Raw genomic sequence first — 24633 nt, 5'->3', positions numbered from 1 at the left:
GCATTTAAACTTTATCCTATCTAGAGAATAAAACAGTGGTTACCAGTGGTAAAGGGAGAGGAGTGTGGGGAGATGTGGGTCAGAGGACAGAAAGCAGCAGACACAGACACGTAGGATGAAAAAGTGCAAAGATGGAATGCATAATACAAGGGTTATGGGTAATGAAATTGTACTGTATTCAGGATCCACGATAAATGAGTAGATTTTAGCTGCTTTTACCACAAAAAACCAAAACCAAAATGGATGTCTATGTGGGTTGATGGATGTGTTTATTTTGCTATAGTAACCTTTTTACTTCTACATGTACAATGTACATGTACATTTCTTAACATACATAACAAATCTTTAAAAATTATCCCCTTTAATCTTCACAACTCTCTAAGATAGTTAACTTTTTAATTCCCATTTTGTGCACAAGGAATTTCAGTGCTAAAATGTTAGGTAACTTAGTCAGGGTCACCTAGCTATTAGTGGAGTTCAAATTTGAACTGAGACCATGTAAATTCACAACTTACATTCTTAATCTCCAAGTCACACTGCCTCTCTCAAAAACTGAGGTAATTGAAAATACGTATGTATACAGGTATATGTACACACACATATACACTCAGTTACATATATGTAATTGTGTATGTATATATGTAGATACATGGATATATGCTGGCTATATCAGGGTCATGATGCATAAGAATTTAAACTGAGTACAGTAGAGTCAGCTGTGACCTACTCTGTTATAGTGACACAGTGTACTGAAAATGATGATATACTCCAAACTTTTCCCACAGGGGTGGCTCAAGTGTTGAATAGACTTGATGGGAAACCTTTTGATGATGCAGATCAACGACTTTTTGAGGTAAGAAAATAAATGTATAAACCAGGATCATTGCAGAGTCACTGATAGTCTCCTAGTCACAGCTTACTCATGTTTGTAAGGATGAATAATTATTAGTCATTATTATATTTGAATGATATGCCAAAATTTAAAGGTAAAGTTAAAAATAGAGGAATAGGTAAGATTTGAATCTCCTCCTCTTTGTGCCGAGAAGCTATTGTCTTAACCTTGTCTTGTTCCTGTGTGTTCACAGTCCTAGGCCACTCTTCTAGGTGCATTGTCCTCGCTTTCCTTTCCTTTACAAGTTTCCATTCACTCCAGTCCTCTAGCTGGAGAGCATGGCCTCAAATGGGCTTCCTGTGGCCTGTTCCATGTAGCCACCATGAAAACCCCATCATTACTTCTCGTAATCAAAGGCACCTCACAGTTTCTTTATTAACTGGTTCCAAATCAATCCTCTTTTCCCCTAACATTAACCTTATGGTCATTTAGTTTCTTTTCCAAAATATTTTAAGGCCTAGCTACAGAAAGAAGTTGCATTGGGTTAAATACAGTGTAATTACTAAAATCAGTTCCCAACTTAAATAAATTAATAACACATTTAGCCAGATGTTGTGGTGCATACCTCCAGTTATTCTAAAGGCTGAGGCAGGAGGCCTACAAGTTCGAGGTCAGCTGGAGCAATTTAGCAAAACCTTGTCTCAAAATTTTAAAAATTTAAATGGGATTAGGGGTATAGCTCAGTCGTAGAGCACTTACCTAGTATATGTGAGGCTCTGAAATCTGTCACCAACACCACAAACAATAACCACAATCACAACTACAACAACAAAAGCACATTTAAACATACTGTATGTTTTAAAATATTATGAAATAATTTCTTCATAATATTAAATTTTATTTCATTTTTCTGATACTGAAGATTGAACTCAGGGATATCTCCTCAGCCCTTTTTATTTTGAGACAGAGTCTTACTAAATTGCTAAGGGTTTTACAAAGTTGCCCCAGCCGAACTCGAACTTGTGACCCTTCTGTCTCAGCCTCCCAAGTCTCTGGTGTCATAGGCATGCACCTCTGTGCCAGGCAAATTCATTTTTTTCTCACGTGCAATGTGAGCTATAAAATCTTACGTGACAATAGTAATTACGAAGTTTAATCTGTATATTTCCCCAAGGCCCACCTCTGTGTACAATAAAATTATACATTCAGACTCATCCCTGATGACTGCCTACTTTCATATTAGGTTTTACCAATGATTTATTACAATTTTAATTACTGGGCTTTCCATTTTCTAGGCTTTTGTTATCTTTTGTGGCCTTGGCATCAATAACACCATTATGTATGATCAAGTGAAGAAGTCCTGGGCCAAGCAGTCTGTGGCTCTTGATGTAAGTACAATAATTATATCAAAATCATCAGCTAAAATGCTCTTAATTTTATGAAGAAAAAAATTGTTCTTGTTTGGTACTTATTTCCTTCATTTTGAATTATTTATTCATTGGGTCTGCATAATTTTGGGGTCATGGGTTCAAATTTGATGGAAGCTAGAGACCCTCTCTAGAGAATACACATATGTGCACAATATTATGTATAATTCCAGGGAGTTCACAGATTCCTTGAAGCCTATCCATATACATCCTATTCTCAGATATAGATTGTAAATATTAAAATTTTAAGAGTAATAATCCAAAAATAATTTTTTAGTATTTAAAATGTATTATGAACTTATACTTGAATATGTATTGATATTCTGAAAAGCCATAGCTCTTCTTATCAAAGGAGAAAAACTTCACTCTGAAGATGTGTGACCCAGATGCTCATCCCACTACTTCTTCTCTCCAAGCACCCACACATCCCACTGAGAATACCAACCTGTCCCCCATGCCAACACTGAATGTCCTCTCAGACTGTTAAGGGCTAAAAGAACAGTTCTTGCCAGGTGCAGTGGCATATATATAATCCCAGCAATTTTGGAGGCTGAGGCAGGAGCATTTTTCAATGAAAAATGTTCAAAGAAACTTTCAGAAACTTAGCAAGACCCTGTCTCAAATTGTGGCTCAGTGGTAGAGCCCTTGCCTAGCATGTGTGAGGCACTGGGTTCAATTCTCAGCACTGCATATAAATAAATGAACAAAATAAAGAAAAAAAAAGAATTATTTTAAAAACTTTTTTTTTAAATATGAAAAGGACTGGGAAGGTAGCTCAATGGTAGAGCACTGTAGGGTTCAATCCCTAAGAAAGAAAGAAAAAAAAAGTTCTCATATGAATCTCAGGTGCTTGATTGTTTAATATTTACTTTTTAGTTGTAGTTGGACACAATACCTTTATTTTACTTTATTTTTTAAATGTGGTGCTAAGGATTGAACCCAGGGCCTCGCACGTGCTAGGCAAGCACTCTACTGCTGAGCCACAACCCCAAGCCCTCAGGAGGTCAGAAGGGAATTGGAAATAGATTCAAGATCTATTTTTTTTTTGGTTTTCTTTTTTTCCAGCATTACTCTGTAGATAGTACTGAAGATTGTGTTTTTATATATGAAATACTTATTAAGTAGGGCAGATAAAATGTCAGTGCCAAGATAACAGCACTCAGAGCAATATGATATAAGACACTGCAGTCTTCAAAATATTCTGCAATTTGGTAGAAAGACAAAACCAAGGAAGTGTAAGTAGACAAATTGATGGTACCTACAGGACTCTGGCTTGAGATTTAAAAGACATAAAATTATAGTTATCTAACCTACCTATATACTTTTTTTCTTCTGGCCAGACTGTGAATTCTGGAGGTGGAGATTTTTATCCTTTGTGCTTTTATTTGCAGTGCATAGCAGGGTGCTTAGCACAGAGAAGGGATTTATTGAGTAGTTTTTGACTGGAGGAAAGGAGGGAAAGAAGACTGAAGGGAAGTGTGATGTAAGGAATTTTGTTGTTGTTTTTGTTCCCCTGAGGTAGCCTTGCTCTGTTTATATATGGCATATTTACAGTAAGGACTAAAAGTAGTACCTGATGGATTAATACGTGGGCAGACTGTAAACATGCAACCCACAGATAAGAATCACTAGTGGAGTATTAAGATCTGTGTATACAACTTTTTTCAAATTGTGGCTCTGTTACCTTGCTCAGTTGTAAGGATTGAATGATATGATGCATGCAAAGGTTCTCATGAGCAGTCAGTAAATTACAGCAACAATAATAAGCAATATATTTTAAATTGTAGTAGTATATTTATTACTGAAAAATCACCATGGATTTGGAAAAAAGGCAAAGGACATGAATTTTGAACAGCAAATGTTGATTTGTGCTCCCCCTTTCACTGTCATCGAATTCTGCCTCACCCATTGTTTCTCATTTCATGCCACTATAGGAAGAACATTCTATGAAAAGAATATGCAGCTAGGCCATTCCATACACTGGTCTTCACTAAAACCTATTTCATTGTGAGATGGCTTCATTAGCACATGCAGAGAATAACTCATGTATCCCCATAATCTCACTCCTCATATAACCTCCTAGTTTATTTTGTTCCCATTGGGAAGGGACTAGAATAGCTGTGGAAACATGAATGGCCACCTAACCCAAGATGAGAGATTCAGTGAAAAATTCCACTTTTGATGTCATAATTTCCAACTCCCTTCTGACCTCAAGGAGTACCTAATATCTCACAGATACCTAGAACCTGCAAATGTATCCACCATCCTAAGCCACAGTCTCATGAAGTGCTTATTTGGGTTCGCAGTGAATACCCTCCTGCTTGTATAACTCAGATACCTTCTTTTCTTAGACATAAAGATGATTACTGACACTGTCAAATTTCTGGATCAACTGAGCCTTTTGACAATTTCATCCTTTCAAGAAGTTGACTTATATATGTTGACTGTTTTAGTCAGCTATTTTGCCACTGTGACTAAAATACCTGACCAGCACAAGTGTAGAGGAGGAAAATTTTATTTAAGGGCTCATGGTTTCAGAGGTCTCAGTCCATATTCAGCCAGTTCCATCCCCCAGAGGCTCCAGGTGAGGCTTGACATCATACCAGACAAGTGTGGTAGAGGGAAGCAGCTCACATGATGATCAGAGAGCAGAGAAAGAGGTCTCTACTTACCAGATACAAATATATAACCCAAAGCCATGCCCCCAACTCCCACCTCCTCCAGCCACACCCTATGACTTCACTTACCACTCAGTTAATCCCCATCAGGGGATTAAGTCACTGATTGGATTAAGACTCTTACAATCCAATCATTTCTCCTTTGAACCTTCTTGCATTGTCTCACATGTGAGCTTGTGGGGGACACTTCACATCCAAACCGTAGCAATAACTAAAATGTTCTGCAGGCTTTATTTTGTGCCAGGGTCATCAGTGGATTCCCAGAGCTTCCATTTGGTTTTCTCCCTTCCATCCTTGAGCAACCCTCACCCCACTGGAAGTCAGATTTTTAACTCTACTGATCAGGTTACATCCACTCTACTCCCTGGCCTCAGAATCCATATGCAAGAGTATCCAGAAGAATTTCTTACCTAAGATCCTTTTTTTTTTCTTTTTCTTTTTAGTTTTTATTTTATTTTCTCCCTTTTTATTGATGCATTATAATTATATGTAACAGTGGGATTTGTTATAATATATTCATACATGCACCCAATAAAACTGTATATTTTCATCAATTTCATTCCCCCAGACCCTCCCCTTTACCTCCCCTCCTTCCCCCGATTCTCCTCTTCTATTTTACTGGTCTCCCTTCTATTTTTTTTTAATTTGTTCTAATTAGTTATACATGACAGTAGAATGCATTTTGAGACTTGTACACAAATGGAACACAACTTCTCATACCTCTGGCTGTACATGGTGTAGAGTCACACCAATAGTGTAATCAAAAATATATACAGGGTAATCATGTGTGTCTCATTCTACAGTCCTTCCCATCCCCACAGACCCTCCCCTCTTATCACTCCCCTCTGCATAATCCAAAGTTCCTTCATTTTTCCCTACCCACTCCCCACTATGGATCCGCATTTGCTTATCAGAGAAAACATTTGGCCTTTAGATTTTGGGGATTGGCTTATTTCACTTAGCATGATGTTCTCTTGTTTCATCCATTTACCTGCAAATGCCATAATTTCATTTTTCTTTAAGGCTGAGTAATATCCCATTGTGTATATATGCCACATTTTCTTTATCCATTCATCTGTTGAAGGGCATCTTGGTTGGTTCCATAGTTTAGCCATTGTGAATTGAGCCTATAAACATCAACTACAGGCTGCATCACTATAGTATGCTGATTTTAAGTCTTCTAGGTATAAACCAAGGAGTGGGATAGCTGGGTTAAATGGTTTTTCCATTCCCAGTTTTCTGAAGAATCTCTATACTGCTTTTCCAAAGTGGTTGCACCAATTTGTAGTCCCACCAGAAATTAACGAATGCACCTTTTTCACCACATCCTCACCAACATTTACTATTGCTTGTATTCTTGATAATTGCCATTATGACTGCAGTGAGATGATATCTTAGAGTAGTTTTGATTCACATTCTCTAATTGCTAGAGATTATGGACATTTTTCCATATGTTTGTTGTTTGATTATATATCTTCTTCTGTGAAGTGTCACAGAGTCACACCAGTAGTGTAATCAGAAAAATAGCATGGTATTGACACCAAAATAGACATGTAGACCAATGATACAAAATAGAACACAGAGAAAAACCTATATAAATACAGTTACCTCATACTAGGCAAAGGTGCCAAAATCATACATTGGAGAAATCATAACCTATTCAACATATGGTGCTAGGAAAACTCGAAATCCATATGTGGCAAAGCGAAATCAAACCACTGTCTCTCACCCTGCACAAAACTCAATTCAAATGGATCAAAGACTTAGGCACTAGAACAGAGACATTATGCCTAATAGAAGAAAAAGTAGGTCCAAATCTTCATCCTGTCAGTTAGGACCTGACTTCCTTAACAAGACTCCTAAAAACACAAGAAGTAAAATTAAGAATCAATCAATGGGAGGATTCTACCTAAAATGTTTCTTCTCAGCAAATGAGTCAATCAATAATGTGAAGAGAGAACCTACAGAATGGGAAAAAATCTTTACCACACCCGCCTCAGATTGTCATGGGGCAGACCACTCAGAAAACACACCAAATCTCAACTTTGTCTAAATTGGAGAGTCTTTATTAGCTGGACTGTGACTGTTCCCTGCAGGAGCAGAACTGTCTCCATAGGGAATAGCCCCGAGAGAGTTTGAGCATTTCAGGGTTTTAAAGGCAAAAACCACATCTGGGTTGGTGGGACTGCAAGCAAGCAGTGTACAGAAGCTGAATTGAGCCTTTAGTGAGACAATGCATACGAGGCAATGCATACAACCATATCCTTATTCCATATCCTCATTATGGGTACATTCAGTACTTCCTATGGGATTTTCCATGATTATTTGTAACTGACAAAGCTTTGGGGGCAGCTTAGAATCATCAGGAGCTAAAATAGATGCTATTTTTAAGATGGAGTTCCTCATGCTAACCTACTCTACAACAAGATAGGACACTAATCTCCAGGATATGTAAAGAACTCAAAAAACTTAACACCAATAAATAATTAAATATCCCAATCAATAAGTGGGCTAAGGAACTAAACAGACACTTTAGTGAAGAAGAAATACAATTGATCAACAAACGTATGGAAAAACATTTATCCTTAGATTTTTACAAAGAAAAAAAATTACTCATTAGAGCTACTAAATCCTAATGCAGGAAAGAAATTTTCATATACTATAATGTATATTAATTTCCAGATAATTTAGGTAATTATAAATATTATACATGAATATGAAAAAGTATAGTATTTTTGCAAATATTTCTATTAAAGTATGTATTTACATTTATGTGTGATTGACCTAGTCCCATAAAGGATTTGAGCTACTTTTTATAAGAATACAAATGAGCCAGCCAAATAGAAAAAAGCAAAATAAATAATAAAGCTAAGAGAAAGAAAGCAAGCCAGGAGAGACAAAACCAAATGCCATGCCATCCTTATGACCTCTCCATCCCTTCTCCCCAAGGACCTGGGCTAGCCCTCTCACCTTTTCCACTGCACCTAAGAGAAGATTCCCATCTCTCTGGCCAGGTTCATCTTCTTCTATTGTCCCATTTTTACAAATTTTCTTTGGTCTTTATCCTCTTGATCTTATCCCAAGAAAAGTAACATTTAAATGCAGTTCTCTCATTCCCCCAATCTTTTTACATTCTCTTATTTTTCAACCCAGTCATTTCTCCTCTAGCAATAAGAGTGGACGGAAATAATCCTTCCTGTGGTCCCCAGTGACAGTACCTGTCTTAGAGGCCTTTCCTTCCAGAAAGGAAGCAAGTGCATCCCTGGCCTGGCCAGTGCCTCATGGCAGTGCCTCTCTCTGAATATTCAGGAAACTCTGGAGAGGCAGCACAACACTATTTGCTTCTTTTAAACATTCCTTCCCCCTAGGCATTTTTGATAAAAATGTGGCATCCTCTGAAAGTAAATATTCTCCAGATAAATTTTCTGGGAAGACTCACCCCAAGTGGGGTTGAGTATAATCTCTGATGCTCGGGGCTCCCCAGAAGTATGTTTACTCATCTTTTAAACAAAATACATGTCTTGTATTTTATTTTTCTCCCAAACAGCCACGGATTTCCATGTATTTATTTGGTACTGGCTGCTTTCCTTATTGATTTGAAATGCCCTACTAAATCAACAATTTCATATATATTAAAGTATATTTCTTTACATGTTACTTTGTTTCATTGATCTGGGAAAAAAACCAGAACTTCATCATTTTAAATACACTTTTAATCTAGGTCTTGCTTTGCATCAATATCTCTGGAAGAAGTAGTCTATTGACTCTTATCCAAGCAAAAAGCAGTGTAGGTTGAAGATTTAAAGTGTTGATTTTAGCATTAGTCTGATCTGTCTAGTTTGGATTAAATCCTGATTCAGTAGCTATTGGCCTTGGGCAAGCTATGTAAGTTCTTACTCTTGGGTATGTTAAATGGGCATAAGAAGGGCATTTTAAACATTTAAATAAATAATGCTGGGAAAGTCCATAGAGAGTCCTTGCGTTCTACATCTGCATATCAGCTACAAATGGAAAATATCAAAAAACAAATTATGTCTATACTAAACATGTTATTCTTCTATGAACAATGCAGTATAATAGCTGTTTATAAACCATCTACATTAAATATTAGGTACTGTAAATAATCTAGAGATGATTTAGACAGAGCATAGATTATATGAAAGTACTAAGTCATTTCATGTATGGGACTAACCTCAAACTTGTGATCCTTCTGCCTCAGTCTTCCAAATTTTATTGTTAAATTCCTTTTAACAATATTTCTTTTCTTTCTCAGCTCCTAAAGCTGAATAATGAAACAAAGAGAAAATTTTCCAATAATTTTTCCTAACTTTAATTTTATGATTTTGATTTCCATGCTGAATGAGTAGCCAATATTATCTGTATTAATATCTGTTCGGGGGCTGGGGATGTGGCTCAAGTGGTAGTGCACTCGCCTGGCATGCGTGTAGCCCGGGTTCGATCCTCAGCATCATATACAAACAAAGATGTTGTGTCCGCCGGAAACTAAAAATAAACATTAAAAAAATACTCTCTCTCTCTCTCTCTCTCTCTCTCTTTAAAAAAAATATCTATTCATGCACCGAGAGTCATATCCTAAGAAATTTTACTTAAAAAGTCAGAATAGAGAGAGAATACAATATGAACGTGGATATAGAATATTACTTCTTCACTGTGAGCAACACAAATTGTACTTTGGGGTGTCTTTCACGGTTATTGCAAATGAAGCCTTACCTAATACTGATGAGAAACTTTCCGGTAAATATAAGTCTGTGTGTTAAGGGACACCTCATACAGCTTTATGATAAGAGAGAAGAAATGAGGAGCAAACAGAGGGTGAGAAAAAGGTATATGCAATCAGAAGCCAAACCCCATTTATTCTACCTCCCCAAAGCCTGTCTCATCTATCTCCTCCTTTACAATTGCCACAGCAACCATCCTTCCTAAGGGCTTCATTACCTCTTGACTGGACAATTGCAACAGTCTTCTACTTGCTCTTCCCAGAACAGATTTCAGACTGCATCACTCACCCACTCATTGACCTTAAATTACTCCCCCATCACCTATCAAAGTACAAATGTCCTCACCTTTGAGGCCCTTAGAAATCTCATACCAAACTACTTTCCTGCCCTTGGCTCTCATTGCTCTTCTCAGAGAATTGTATGCTACTTACAGCTCAAATTCTTCATAGTCTACAAATCAGCCACCTGCTTCTCTGCCATCTGATCTGTAATATCCTTTCCACTTTTGTTTTTCTCTATTCCATTTTTGCCTCCTCCACTCCAAAGTATTCCATCATTTGAAGCTTTATTTCAATGTAGTCTTTTCTATAAACCTTCTCTATATGGCCATGTCTGTCTTTGCCCTATATTTTGAGTCTATGTTTTCCTCTGCTAGAATATATGTGCCCTGAAGCATGTGATCATATCTTAGCTTCCTCTCAGTGTCTTATATAATTGGTACTTGGTAAAAGTGTATTAAATAAATGAATGCATGCTGCCACAGTCATTTTGGTCTGCCATGACAATATTCTGAAATGGAAAAGCTTGGGCAAAGAAGGAGGAGATGGCAGCCATTTTTAGTGGTAGTCTTGCTGGCCAATCTCCTCTGTGTCTTCTTCCCCTCTAACAAGCCATGAGTACAGAGTTGCTGTGGAGGATTGAGGGGGGTTGGCAGTAAGGACCTCTTCCTGGATGCCATGTCCAATGGTGTATTTCCTTAGATGAGGATTAAGGAACCAATCTACTTTCTTTCTTTTTTTTTTTTAATTAGTTATACAGGACAGTAGAATGCATTTTTGCACTTTGATATATTGTACGTAGATGAGAGATAATTTCTCATTTTTCTGACTGTACATGTTGCAGAATCATATTGGTCATGTAGTCACATATGTACATACAGTAATAATGTCTATTTCATTTCACTATCTTTCCTATCCGCATATCCCCTCCCCTCTCCTCCCGTTACTTCCCTCTACCTAATCAAAAGTAATGCTATTCTTCCCTAGTGCCCCTTACCTTATTGTCAATTAGCATCTGCATATTAGAAAAAACATTCGGCCTTTGGTTTTGTGGGATTGGCTTATTTCGTTTATCATGATATTCTCAACTTCAACCATTTAATGGTAAATGTCATAATTTCACTCTTCTTTAAAGCTTAGTAACATTCCATTGAGTATATATACCATATTTTCTTTACCCATTCATCTATTGAGGGACACCAATGTTGTTTCCATAGTCTAGCTATTGTAAATTGAGCTGTTATAAACATTGATGTGGCTGTGCCACTATAGTAGGCTGGTTTTAAGTCCTTTGGGTGTAAGCCTAGGAGTGAGATAACTGGGTCAAATGGTGGTTCCATTCCCAGGTTTCTGAGGAATCTCCATACTGTTTTCCATAGTGGTTGCACCAATTTGCAGTCCCACGAGCAATGTATGAGTATACCTTTTTACCACATCCTCACCAACATTTATTGTTGCCTATATTCTTGATGATTGCCATTCTGACAGGAATGAGATGAAATCTTAGAGTAGTTTTGATTTGCATTTCTCTAATTGCTAGAGATGTTGAACACTTTTTCATATATTTGTTGATCAGTTGTATTTCTTCTTGTGTGAAGTGTCTGTTTAGTTCTTTAGCCCATTTCCTGATTAGGTTATTTAGTTGTTGGTTTTTTTTTTTGGAGTTAAGTTTTTTGAGTTTGGAGATTAATGCTTTATTGGAGCTGCATGTGGTGAAGATTTTGTCCCAATCTGTAGGCTTTCTCCTCACATTATTAATTGTTTCAGAACCAATCTACTTTCTAAAAGTAAGGGAAGACAGATGATTCCCCCAGAAGGTGTTTCCTAAGCTCCAAGGAGAGATTTTGTCCTATGAGCTGGATTCACAGGATACCAACGGAATGCCACTTTATTTTGTCTCTTACCTCCAGTTCCAGATTTTATTCATCTTCTAACCAGAGGTTGTACCCATTAAATAGTATCTCACTCTCCCTTGGGGAAATGATGTACCATGATGTCACTTTGGCTATGAATCCGAGTACTCCAAATAACTCATATAAGTGGAATCCATTTGTTCTTTTGTGACTAGTTTATTTCACTTAATTTGTGGTAGACACTGTTCTAGGTGCTGAAGATTCAGCAGAGGAAAAACAATTCATATTCTTATGAACTTCATATTCCAGTAGAAGACAGGTGGTAGATAAGGAAACAAATAAATTAACAAAATGAATTCATGATATTGTGTCATAAAGAAAATGAAGCAGGATGTTTTAATAAAGAGTGACTGGAAACGGGGTCACTGTGGGCACATTCAGAAGAACCTCCTTCAGAAAGTGACAGCTGAGCTTCATTTCCTCATTTTTTTTTTTTGTTGTTTGTTTTATAAATTTCATCCAAATCTATTTGCCTGTATGGTTTTCTGCTCTAGTTTTAATGAGGATCTTCCTTCTTGTACTTATGAAGATACTAAGCATAAGATTTCTGAGAGGCAATAGCATGTATATGAAATAATTATCATAGGTGCATCCTCTTGAAGTTTCAGGATGCAGAGTTCACCAACTAGCAAGGCTTTTGGATGGTCCTGAGTTTCTCTCACTGTCCGTTCATGTCCTATAGCATCCCCTTGGCTATATAAACAAAAGAACAAATCATTGACCCAGTGTGGTTCTTCAGGACTGAATGGTGTATTCTTCCATTTGGATTCTGGTAGATTCTAGATCCCTTACATACAGGGTTGTACGTGTGTTACTGGCTCACCAAGGTGTCCTCGTGCCAGCATAGAACCTGGCCAAAGGACACATGCAAGAAGTGTTTATTGAGTGCATCACGTACAAGATCACAATTATAAAGTACAACAAGAATCTCAATCCTGCTGCTGGAATATTCTATGAAATACAGTGAAGTGACTTAAAGTATGAACTTGAAAATCAGATGATTAGGATTTTAATTCTAGCTCTGCTACTTTCTACCTGTGTATTTAAGGGCAAATCTAATAAATTATCTGTGCTTTATTGTCCTTACTTTCCAACCCTGTAGGATTGTGATGAGGATGAAATGAAATAATTCAAATAAATTTTTAGCACAGTGCTCATAAAAATGTCAATAATAATAACTTTTAATGTCTCCCCATTCATACAGTACTTTATTTACAATGACTCCCCCCCATATGAATGCTAATACTTAAAAAATAGCTGCCATTCTTCAGAAGTTGAATGGATTAATTTTCTGGTTAGTACAGATCCTGGGCTACAACCTGACAGCAAAGAAAGGAACAGCGCCCTCCTGGGATTGCCTGAGGAACAGCACTTTCATGGCTTTCAGGCTGGGGATCTGCTTCATTTCAGGGAGTGAAGCATGGTTAAGCCACTAGTTGTTTTTCTCAATTAAGCTGCATCTAACTTATAAATGGCAAAAATTCTTCTTAGATTCTACTAGTGGTTTATCAGTTTTAGTGATGGTTTTGGGTTTTCATTTAGATATTTTATGGAAGTATCAACATTGAGCCAGATATAATTTTTTTAAAAATATGCTATATTTTTAAGACAGCTTAGATTTACAAAGAAATTAGAAAGATAGTACAGAGTTCCAATATACCCCATACCCAATTTACCCTGTTCTTAATATTTTACATCAGTATAGTATATTTATTTTAATTAATGAACAAATATTGCTATCTTATTGTTGACTAAAGTGCATACTTTATTCAGATTTCGTTAGCTTTACCAAATATCCCTTTTCTGTCCCAGGATCCCATCCATGACGCTCTACTACATTTAGACATTGTGTCTTCTTAGGCTTATCTTGATTGTAACAATTTTTCATACTTTCCTTTCTTGAAGACCTTGACAGTTTCGAGGAGTGCTGGTCAGATGCTTTGTAGCATGACTCTTTAATAGACTTTGTCTGATGTTTTCTCATGATTTGACTGTGATTGTGGATTTTGGTGAAGAAGGTCGCAGAGATAAAGTGCCTTTAGCATCACATCATATCAAGAGTACATTCTATCAAAATGACTTATCATGGTTGTTGTTAACCTTGTCAAAGGGAGTGTCTGTCAAGTTTCTCCACTGTGAATTTACTCTTTTCCCCAATTTCCATTCCATACTATTTGGAAGGATATTGCTTATGCAAAGCTACGTTTAGAGAGTTGGAAGTTGTGGTCTATTTCTTTGAGTGGGGAGAAGATACACAAATTATTTAGAATATTTTTATACAGGATATTTTTGTCTGGTCTTGTTTGCCTGTCTCTCTCTCTCTCTCTCTCTCACACACACACACACACACATTCAACTCCATTTATTTATATACTCATAGATTTCTATTTTATGATTTGGGTTATAATCCACTACTACTTTCTTTATTAGATACTATTATATACCAGAATCCAGTAAGGTCATTTCTTAATAACAACAACAAAAAGAATTTATGAATACAAACAAGTGGCATTTCTCAGTAAATAGTCAGCAGGAGATTTTTTTGCATTTTTTAATAATCCTACCATAATTTAAATATTTGAGACACTTTAATGGTATTCATGAGATTTTTAAGAAATCAATAATATATCGAATGAATCACGTACTGTGTGCCAAGAACTCAACCCTCACCAAAACAGCATGGTAGACACTATGGAAATTTCATAAGATGTGGTATGGTACTTATGTAATTTCAGTCTAGATGACGATAGAGGCAAGAGAAAGTGTGATCACAGTGTGATGAGTTCCAGGAAAAAGGTAGGTACAATGTCAGGGGAAGCATGAAGGAGGGGCAAGTAATTCAGAGAGTGCCTCATAACTGCTTTGCAGAGGGTAACTGCTGAGTGACAAACAGTGGTGAGCTATACAGTTTGAAAGATCAACAGGAATGCTCCAGGCAAAAGGAAAGTCATGAGAGGAAGTAGGAAGGACTGAGGTAGCAAGGAATTTGAACTGTATTCAAATGATTGAGCAGTTTTCCCCAAAAAAGAAACACAGTTAGTTTGACATTTTAGACAGAACATCCTGGCATCTACAGAGAATAGATTAATCTCAGTATTTTGCAATTATATTTTGTTTTTTTTTTAACAAAATGTTGAGCATGTTTTAATTTTATTTCTTATTAAATTATATTTGATAATTTTCCAAAGACAAATCCACCTTCAAAGGATTTGTCACCACTGCCATGGTCTAAGGAATGTTCAGGATCCTGGACAGAGTTCCCAAACATACCAGAATGTTTGGAGTAAGTTAACATAGTCCCTATGGTTACCCTAAGAAGGAACTATTATTTGGATGCACTTATTTGAAAATATTTCTTTCATTGGTTTATGCTCTTCTTTCTTCAGTTTTATGATGTTATTTTTTAGTGCTTTAAAAATGCTACATCTATTAAATGCTTAGCATATGTCAGGCACTATGTTATGCACTTTACATATATCTCATTGAAATTTCACTAAAACAGCATGGAGTGGACGGTATTTTTCCCACTTGACAAATGAACAGACAAAGGCTCAGCAGGTGTAGAAACTTGCTGAGGGGTTGTGGGCTATTACTGCACAGCAAGTAGCAGAGGCACATTCAAATCAGGTCTGTGGATTTCAAACGGTAGTGCTGTGCAGACTATGCTGCATGTGTCTTTGGAAACTGGCATTTGCCATTGTTCCTTGGCTGGCCATGATGGAAGTGGGAAAAGCAGCAAGGTGCTTCTGGCTTGTAAGATTGAGGGAAACAAATAATGAAGAATAGATCATTGATTCAAAAACTAGTTGAATAAAGCACCCTCAGAAATACTGATATTTCTCAGTATACAATACTCCTCTTCTTTACTTCACTGAAAATTACTAACTTATCAGTAAGGAATTGTTCCTGTCAACCTTAATGCTTTGGAGTTATAATACAGATTCTAGGATAAGCCAGATTCTGAGCTGAACTCCAGCAACTCGATCCTCAGTTTAGTCTTATCCAAAACAAGTGCTGAATCTAAGTTGGGTCAGGTTGATTATTCCACAGTGAGATAGCACTGCTTTAGCTTGCTGGCTTTCCTTGTAATCACTGGCTTGTAAAACCCAGGCTTACAGTTGGCCAAGTAAGAAACTGGTATTCATTTTGGGTAAAATGGCCAGAATCTTGATAGTGCCTTGATACAAAGGCAATAAGGGAACTTGGCTTTCAAAGGTGGGTAAATCACACCTGGATCCAACCAGTCTACAAACTGCTTACAAAGAGATGAGAGTTACCTACATCTCTTCCCTCATTTCCCACCTCATATTACCCTGGCTTTGTACATATGTCTGAACCATGGAAACTGCACATTATAAACTCCATCCACAGTCCTACAAACAGCCCGCCAAGAGGCCATAATCTGGGGAATAAGCCAATACTGGCCCTAGAAGTGGGAATGGGGTATTGGGGTATCTGGGGAATTTGAGGAACCTGGAATTTAGTTTAGAGAATCCCAGGTACCTGGAACATAATCTTCATAACATGTCCCCAGGGATCCCAGCACTTTTCTCCCCAGAGGATGGACCATGGGCAGAAAAACCCCTTCAAAGCATGGAGTCCTTCAAAGCTCTGGGCCCAGGCCAGAGACTTGGGTCTCAAGGGTCTTAGGAAATACAGTGTTTCCAGGTCAGTGCCTGAACATCACAACCCTAGCCAGGTTCCCACTCTGAGTGTTTCTCTGCATCACCTGCCTTTGCTTATAACAAAGGTATAGTCAGATTTTTCCAAAAGGCTTGGTGTGGCTAAGATTTTAAAGCAATAAAAACATGTTTATATAAATATCTGTGTAGTTTATGAAATAATTAATAGTAAGCTTTAACCTAATCTATACACAAACCCCAGGAGCTAATTGTGGGATTTTTGTGTCACCTGGCCTAACTAAAAACCTGGAAGTATTTGATGATGCAGGGTCCTCATCAAACCAGGTCTTAAGTGAGTGAGACACACGTATCTACTTCATGGCTCAAACTACTCAGTATCTACAATCCTCCTGCACAGTAGAAAGAGGAGAAGCCTGGATCTAGACACCCATGAAGGAATTTTAAAAGGCATCTAGAAACAGGAGTGTGAAATCCCCTCCACCCTTCTTCTCCATCCCCCAGCTAACCTCAGTTCCTATATACTGATAAACTCTGAGGCGGCTCAGCCCAACAGGGAACAATCACCTCATATCCAGACCACCTGTGCTTGGAAAGAAAGCAAAGGGGAGCCAACCATAACTTTAGCTCAGGATTTGGAACCAGAGCAGCATTTACCTGTTTTATCCCTTTCCATATCACGGAATGCCACCACATGATGAGCACAAATAAGTTGTCAAACCCTCAATTTTAATACTTTTGTTTCAAAAAGTCTACTGCCAAAAAACAATCCTCCCATTAGTTAAAAACTCCAAGTTTGGCTGCATTAGACCCATCTCCAACCTTGCATTCAGCTGCCCACAAAGGGTTAAATCCATTGCATGAAATAAAACCAGAGGCCAGAAGACCACTTTAAAAATCAGACATTTACAAACAGCGGACATTTGTTTGTGGGGAGTGGCAGGCTGGGGATCTTAACCAGATTGCCAAGGAATGAAATTATACACCCAGAACGATGAAGCTCATATGGCTCTGTGCAGGTAACAGCAGTCCCTGAACTTGTCAGAGATGAGGGAGAAACTGCTTTCATCTTTGAAAAGGAGGGAAATGGTTTCTTAATATAAGTAATGCATGAGATTCAATTAGATATACCTCCCTCTGGGAAATTTTTCTTATCTCCAACTAGTGCCTATACTTATGTTAACCAATAGGCAAATCAAGTTGGTTTTCAAAATCTCCATGATTTAAACCCTGGCTCCTTTCCAACCTCCTGTTACCCTCCTCTTTGCCCCCTCTGTTTCACTGGCCTCCTTTCTTATCCTTGAACTACATAGACATATCCCTGCCACAGGGTCTTTCTTCCTGCAACCTCTTCCCCTCATGTCCACACCTCATTCTTTCTGCAACTTCAGGTCTTTATTTACACTATTCATTACCACCTTCATAGATAATCCTATTTAAATTTGCAAGTACCCCTCCATCACTGCTCCCCAATCTCCTTTCTCTGCTTTGTTTTTCTCCACAGCACTCATTGCATGCTATCATTTTTACTTCTTTAGCTTTGCTGATCTGTCTCTTCATTCTACATTGTATTTCCTTTTTTATAAATTCATTTTATTTTTTTAAATACATGACAGCAAAATGCATTACAATTCTTATTACACATATATACCACAATTTTTCTTATCTCTGTTGGTATATAAAGTATCTTGACACTCAATTCGTGTCTTCATACATGTACTTTAATGATGTCCATCACATTCCACCAACCTTGCTAATTCCCTGCTCCTCCCTTTCTCTCCCACCCCTCTTCCCTATCTAGAATTCATCTATTCCTCCCATGTTCCCCCTCCCTACCCCACTATGAGTCAGCCTCCTTATATCAGAGGAAACATTCGGCATTTGTTTTTTGGGGGATTGGCTAACTTCACTTAGCATTATCTTCTCCAACGCTATCCATTTATCTGCAAATGCCATGATTTTATTTTCTTTTATTGCTGAGTAAAATTCCATTCTACCTTATATTTCCATGTTGACAAGAATTTTTGTCTCTTTTATGCATTGGTCTGTGCCCGGCTTCTAGAATGGCTCCTAAACATAACTGACACACTTCACATATTCATTGGCTAAAAAATCTTTAAAGGCATTGTGTTTCCTCAGCCCTGCCTCATATTCAAGTAATGAAATTCACCATCTGCAGTTTTAGTCCTGCCAAGCTATGAACCAGAAAGTGGTCCAACCTCCTCTTCCTTCTCATCACTGGGTTCTGGAATTAGTCAGCAGTGTGGGCTCCGGGCACTCACACAAGAGAGAGCAGTCCTACACCTGGGTCCAGTGGACCTGTATGTGAGCATCCCCTCTGCCTAGTGTATTGTTCCCTCCATGCCTAGCAGGGACCAGAACCCCAGCTGAGTGTGCCTGTGGCTCTGGTCCTTCTCTCTCTGGGGGGAGATCCCTGTGCACTGATGCAAAGATCTGGGTCTCCATTTCCACCATCCTGATCTCTCCCACATCCACTCTTGCCCACCTCCAGTCCGCCTTCACAAGCAACCAAATCTTCTATATGGAATGGGGATCCACTTACATAAGATCAAGTGCAGGAAACACCACATAACATACCAAGGGAATGAATGCCACAGAAGGCCAAGTGGTGGCCATTTCTGGAGTGGAAATCAAGGAGGGGCACATAAAGTGCTTCTAGGGTTACAGGGATCAGAAAACTAATCATATCATGTTGGTCTCTTGCTTATTATTCTCCAGGGGCTTCCTAGGACCAACAACATGCCTTACCAGCCTCCAAGGCCCTGGCTGACCTGGTGATTGCCCAGCTCTTCCACTTCACCTCCAGGCTCCCCTCCCCCCACCTCACGTTGCTCTCTTACCACTTCCAGCCTACTTCTCCTGCTGCCCCAAAGGGATTTCCCCAACCTCTGTCCTGGATGGTTCTTTTATTTTTCCAGGTCTCAGCTTAAATACCATCTCTTCAGAGAATCCATCCCCACCCACCTTTCCTGCCACCTCAGCACACTCTCCCACCCTCGCCCACTTTGTCTCTCATCATTTTGCTTCTTGACTTTGCAGCAGTCATATGCACACCTATGTCTGCCTCTCCAGTGTCTGTGTCTACTGCTGCAACAAATCTCCTAAGAAAGAAACTGTGTGCACATCCAAATTAAGTTCGTGACCCAAATTAAGTCCTCAATAGACATGTCTTGATTGCATGGATGGCGTATGATCTGGACAGCCACAATGGCCATTTCCTGACCTACTCCTTCAAATCCAATCCAATCTACATGTCCACCAACTTGGCCCAGACAGATTGGAAATGGTCCTGTTTAGTCTTACCACTGGACTTCCCTTTCCTCTGTGGTCATGAGTGGAAATCAAGGAGGAGCACATAAAGTGCTTCTAAGGTTACAGGGATCAGAAAACTAGCCCAGTCAGACTAGGCCTGGTCCCTCCTTACTTTTTACTTCAAAGAAACTCCCAAGAAAGCCACGTAAAGCGCTCCATGGTGTTCCTGTGTCACCAATGCATTTAAGCAATGTATCTCTTTCAAATGATAAACCAACCGTGGTAATAGCCCTATTGATTATGCAAAAATCATTGGAGAAGAGGTATAGAAAATAAGTATAAGTAAACATTTGATAGTGAGAGACCAAAAATAGGGTATTAAATGAAATCAGACTTCTAATAGTTCCAGATATATAAATTGCAGGTTTGGCACATGCTATAGTTGTTTTAGAAGCAAAAATAACCACCCCAAGTTTGCTCAATTAGTCCAAAAGAATTTTGTGTCCTCCTTTGTTCTTAATAAATGAGAAAAGCAAGTAAGCAAGGAGTTCATTAGAAAAGCATTTGTGAAACATTGATACATTTAATAACCTTCATGATTAAGAAAAACAGCCTCACTCTAAAACAGAATGTGGGGAGTAATGCAACTGTGGGAACAGAACACTCATTTTAAAACAGTTATAAATTATAGTCCAATATGCATATGTATAGAGTCATATTGAATCACACTAAGAATTAATCATAAAACCTTTTTAATTTAAGTGTTAATGGTTGAGGTCCTTTGTGAGAGACTACTAAAAACTTTTAAAAACCTAGAAGAATCATTACCACATGAAACTTTTTCAAATGAAGTAAGGCGTTCTTTCATCCTAATGACAGTGAAATGATTGAAATTAATAACTATTTCCTGACAATTATGTAACAGAAGTAAGCCAATCATTATCCTTTTTTACGGTAGTTTTCTCATATAACTCTCATAATGTGTTTAGTCAAAGCAACAATATTTAATGGTCATATACTGTATTTATTATATGTATTACATATAAATAATAGCTAAGCATTTACTATAGTATTACCTATTTGGAAATCTACCAAACATAGTTCTTTGAAACACAGGCAAGAATCAGGAAGTAAGCAAAAATAAAAAAATAAAAAATAAAATTCATATGTAGAGTTCATAGAACCACTCATTTGCCCTGGTTTTAAACACAGTTGTAACCCAACTTGTACTTGAATGCTCAACCCCTTTTGGCAATCTTTACAGCCTGATATTTCTGGTTCTCTGCCTTCAGGACCCATAGTAGGATTACATTTCCTCCCTCCCTTGAAGTTAGTTGGAATCCTTCCCCTGGCTAGGGGAAATTGATTAGAAAATGCAGATATTTTTCACCTTTAAATTAATGAAGAAACTGAACCTTAGGCTAGTAATTAGGCCAAGGTTACAGGACCAGTGGAGCCAGGATTATAAGCTCAAGCTATCACAAAATCCCTCTGCTCCAAAGCCAAACTATACTGCTTCCCCATGTTGGTGTATTAACTGGTAACACATTATTTTGGTCAGCTTTTTCACCACTGTGACCAAAAGACCTGATAAGAGGAAGATATGTTTTTTTGGCTCAAGGTTTCAGAGATCTCAGACTATGGATGGCCAACTCCATTGCTCTGGACCGTTTCATAGTAGCTTGTTCATCCACACATGTGGCTTCAAGGTGCTCTTTGTTCTCTCTTCTTCTACTTGGTACTTCATCCTTCAGGCTTCTCTGAGTGGCTGAACTTCTCACAGGTAAATAAATCTTATAAACAGTGGCTCCTGGCTGCAAGAGAAACTGTTTCAAGAGCCAGGAAATAGAAGCTTCCAGTTTCTGAAGTCCTGGGCCCAGGCCACTGGCACACAGAACTATTGCATGTCTCGTTATTAGTGACACCATCACAATGTACTTCATCCAGAATAAAGAAGGGACAGAGATTCCACCTCTCATAGGAGGAACATCCAAGGATATGTGGCCTTCTTAATCTGCCACACATCATAATCTGGATGAAGTTGCAGAGTGTTTGTTCTCTGGCAAATGCAGTTACCAATAGTTAGCAGTTTGTGGGCAAAGGGTGAAAGATACTTTGGGCAATTGCCAAATGAATGTCAGTGCTGTTAATATACACTAGCTAACAGTAATATTTAGACTTATGAAGCCAGTTTAAGGGCTTACTTTTAAAATTAGATTGATATTTGGAGATTTGTCCCTAGTATTAAGTTTTAATCTGGGTAATAATGTGGTGGTTAAGTTAAATCTGTGAGTAGGGTGAGTAAGTGATACATTTCCTCATCCTAAATCCAGGGGTCTATCAAACTACTGGAGAGGTTAACTCTTATCTTTGAATGAAACAAAATGAAAAAATTGCATATTTATTCTCTCCAGAAATTTACTTATAGGAGAATCCAGTCAAGATGGACAGATATTAATCTAGAAACTCAAGCTTCTTGTGGAGGTGGGGGCAGATTTCTGTGAAGGTAGATTTCATCCATAAAACTCTTTGGAAAGTTCCTTTTACTCTTATCCTCCTGAGCACAGTTTGATATATGCTTTTGTTTTCTTCCTATTTCAATATAAATTTGAGCCTGTTTTTTCAAAACCAAAGCTATTCTTTTAAGTGCCTTTAAGTGATCTTATTAGATCCACCCAGGGAGAACATGGTACTTTCTCCTAGTTGCAATTTTGTTTTACCCTTCTATTAGTTAAATGGAAATTTAGCTTCTTACCTGCAGTAACTGTTTCTTATATCACAGAGGATTGGAGGCTGGTCACAGAGCTAGTAGGTTGATCTCAACACAAATTTGTTAATACAAATGAAAATGAAGATCAAAACTACATCTATATTTTAAGTACATTTTTAATCATTGAAATTTAGACATCTAAGATTTTCTCAGAATATGTCTTTACACCTTTTTTTATTACGGTTCAGATATCAGGTGTTGATACTGCAGGTTATCAGTGACAAGTCCTGCTTCCTCACATGTTGAAGTATAACATTAGAGAAGCACGGCGAGGCAAGCATATAAAGCAGGGTTTATTATAAAGGAGTAACACAGACTTCTCCTGGGAGGGAGAAGGGGGTCATAGCTGGTATCCTGGTATCCAAAAAAGTGAGGGTGTCCTGCCCCTTTTATGCATCCTCGACTCTCTTTGTTCTCCTGTTTCCTTCCCTCTTATTTCTCTCCTTCTCTCCTTCCTTCATACATGACTAGGCCCAGGAGATGGGGGGGTAGGGGTGGCCCAAAGGTGAGAAGCAGATGGGCAGGGAACTGGCCAAATACAGTAACCCAGGCAGGAAGCAGCCCAGGAGACATTAATTAACAACTTTTATAACTCCCTGTAGGGAGGGACAATTCCTGGGACAGGTTACCTTAGCAAAAGTTTGTGGGATGGGCAGATTATCTTGATAAAAGTGGAGGAAGGGCTCTGAAGGCATTAACCTTTTAATTCCTCAGGGATGGTCTCCAATTTTCCAGAACCAAATTTACCTCGATTCTCTCTGCCTATCTTTTTTTTTTTTTAATTGTTCCAAAAGGCTTCTCTATTTGTTTCTTTCTTTGGGACAGTCTTAAAGATCCTTTGATTAAATGTATCAACTGTTTTTAACATTACTTTGTTATGGCTTTTTATTGATTTTTAAAAAATAATAGATAGTGGAATGCATTACAATTCTTATTACACTATACAGCACAATTTTTCATATCTCTGATTGTATATAAAGTATGTTGACACCAATTCCTGTCTTCATACATAGACTTTGGATAATGATGTCTATCACATTCCACCATTCTTGCTAATCCCCTGCCCCCTCCTTTTCCCTCCCACCCCTCTGCCCTATCTAGAATTCATCTATTCTTCCCATGCTCCACATACAAAATAATAATAATAATAATAAAAATAAAGGTCCATTGCCTATCTTTAATTCTGGCTTCAATGTCTCCTAAAAGCTCACGTGTGAGACAATGCAAGAGAGCTTAGAGGTGGATTATGAGAATCTTAACCAGAGCATTAATCTTCTGAAAGGGATTAACTGGTTGGTAACTGTAAGCAGGTAGGATGTGGTTGGGGGCATACCTTTGGGGTATATATTTTGTTCCTGCTGAGTGAAGCTCTCTCTGCCCCCTGGTGCCATGTTCCCAACTGCTTTCTTCTGGCACACCATTCCATCATGATGTTCTGCCTCACCTCAGGCCCTGAGCAATGGAGTCTATGAACTGAGACCTCTGAAACCTTGAGCCCACTAACAAACTTTTGCTCCACTAATTGTTTCTGTCAGGCCTTTGATGGAAGCAGTGAATAAAAGTGACTAAAACATCTTTCATCAGCAGAGTCCTTAATGAATGAGTTTGATCCAATAGGTCTCGTGCTTACAGCTACCTAGCATACTTATCACCACTCTTCCCTCCCAATGTTTTTGGAACATATCACTAATGGATCACAACACACCTTTCTTCTGAGCCCCTCCCTCCTTTGGCTTCAACAGCCACTTGTAGCACAGTGCTTCTGTAGCAACTAGCAACCAAATAAAGTTGAGGCTTCACATAAAATGTATTTTCCAGGATGGTAATCAGATGCCCAATGATTTATACAGAGTAGGTACCCAAGAAATACATATTGATACAAATGACAAGTGGTTGCCCTTCTTTCCCACATGCAGTAACTAAAAAGCAGCTGATCCTAAGATCACTCAATTGAGTATTGCATTTATTGCCCCCAGATTCAGCAGGCACATTTTATTTTACTTTAAATTTTGAAAGTTCAAATTCTTAGATTTTTAAAGCTATTTTTATGTACAGAAATGTTCTGAATGTCTTGATAACAGAT

General features: G+C 38.1%; 1 protein-coding gene across 2 annotated transcripts in view; it reads left to right on the top strand.

Annotated features, from left to right (window-relative positions):
* Nucleotides 1-24633, top strand: part of Pde11a (phosphodiesterase 11A) — a 381907-nt gene that overhangs the window by 217234 nt on the left and 140040 nt on the right. For both annotated transcript variants that reach the window (XM_005324647.4, XM_078017653.1), the window contains exons 8-9: nucleotides 786-853; nucleotides 2128-2220. In XM_005324647.4, coding sequence (XP_005324704.2) covers nucleotides 786-853; nucleotides 2128-2220 — 161 coding nt within the window. The remainder of the gene's footprint in view (nucleotides 1-785; nucleotides 854-2127; nucleotides 2221-24633) is intronic.

Source organism: Ictidomys tridecemlineatus, chromosome 7 (assembly GCF_052094955.1).
Source record: "Ictidomys tridecemlineatus isolate mIctTri1 chromosome 7, mIctTri1.hap1, whole genome shotgun sequence".
NCBI classification, from domain to species: domain Eukaryota; kingdom Metazoa; phylum Chordata; class Mammalia; order Rodentia; family Sciuridae; genus Ictidomys; species Ictidomys tridecemlineatus.
The sequence above is the reverse complement of the archived record's forward strand: the minus strand, read 5'-3'. Positions and strand labels throughout refer to the sequence as shown.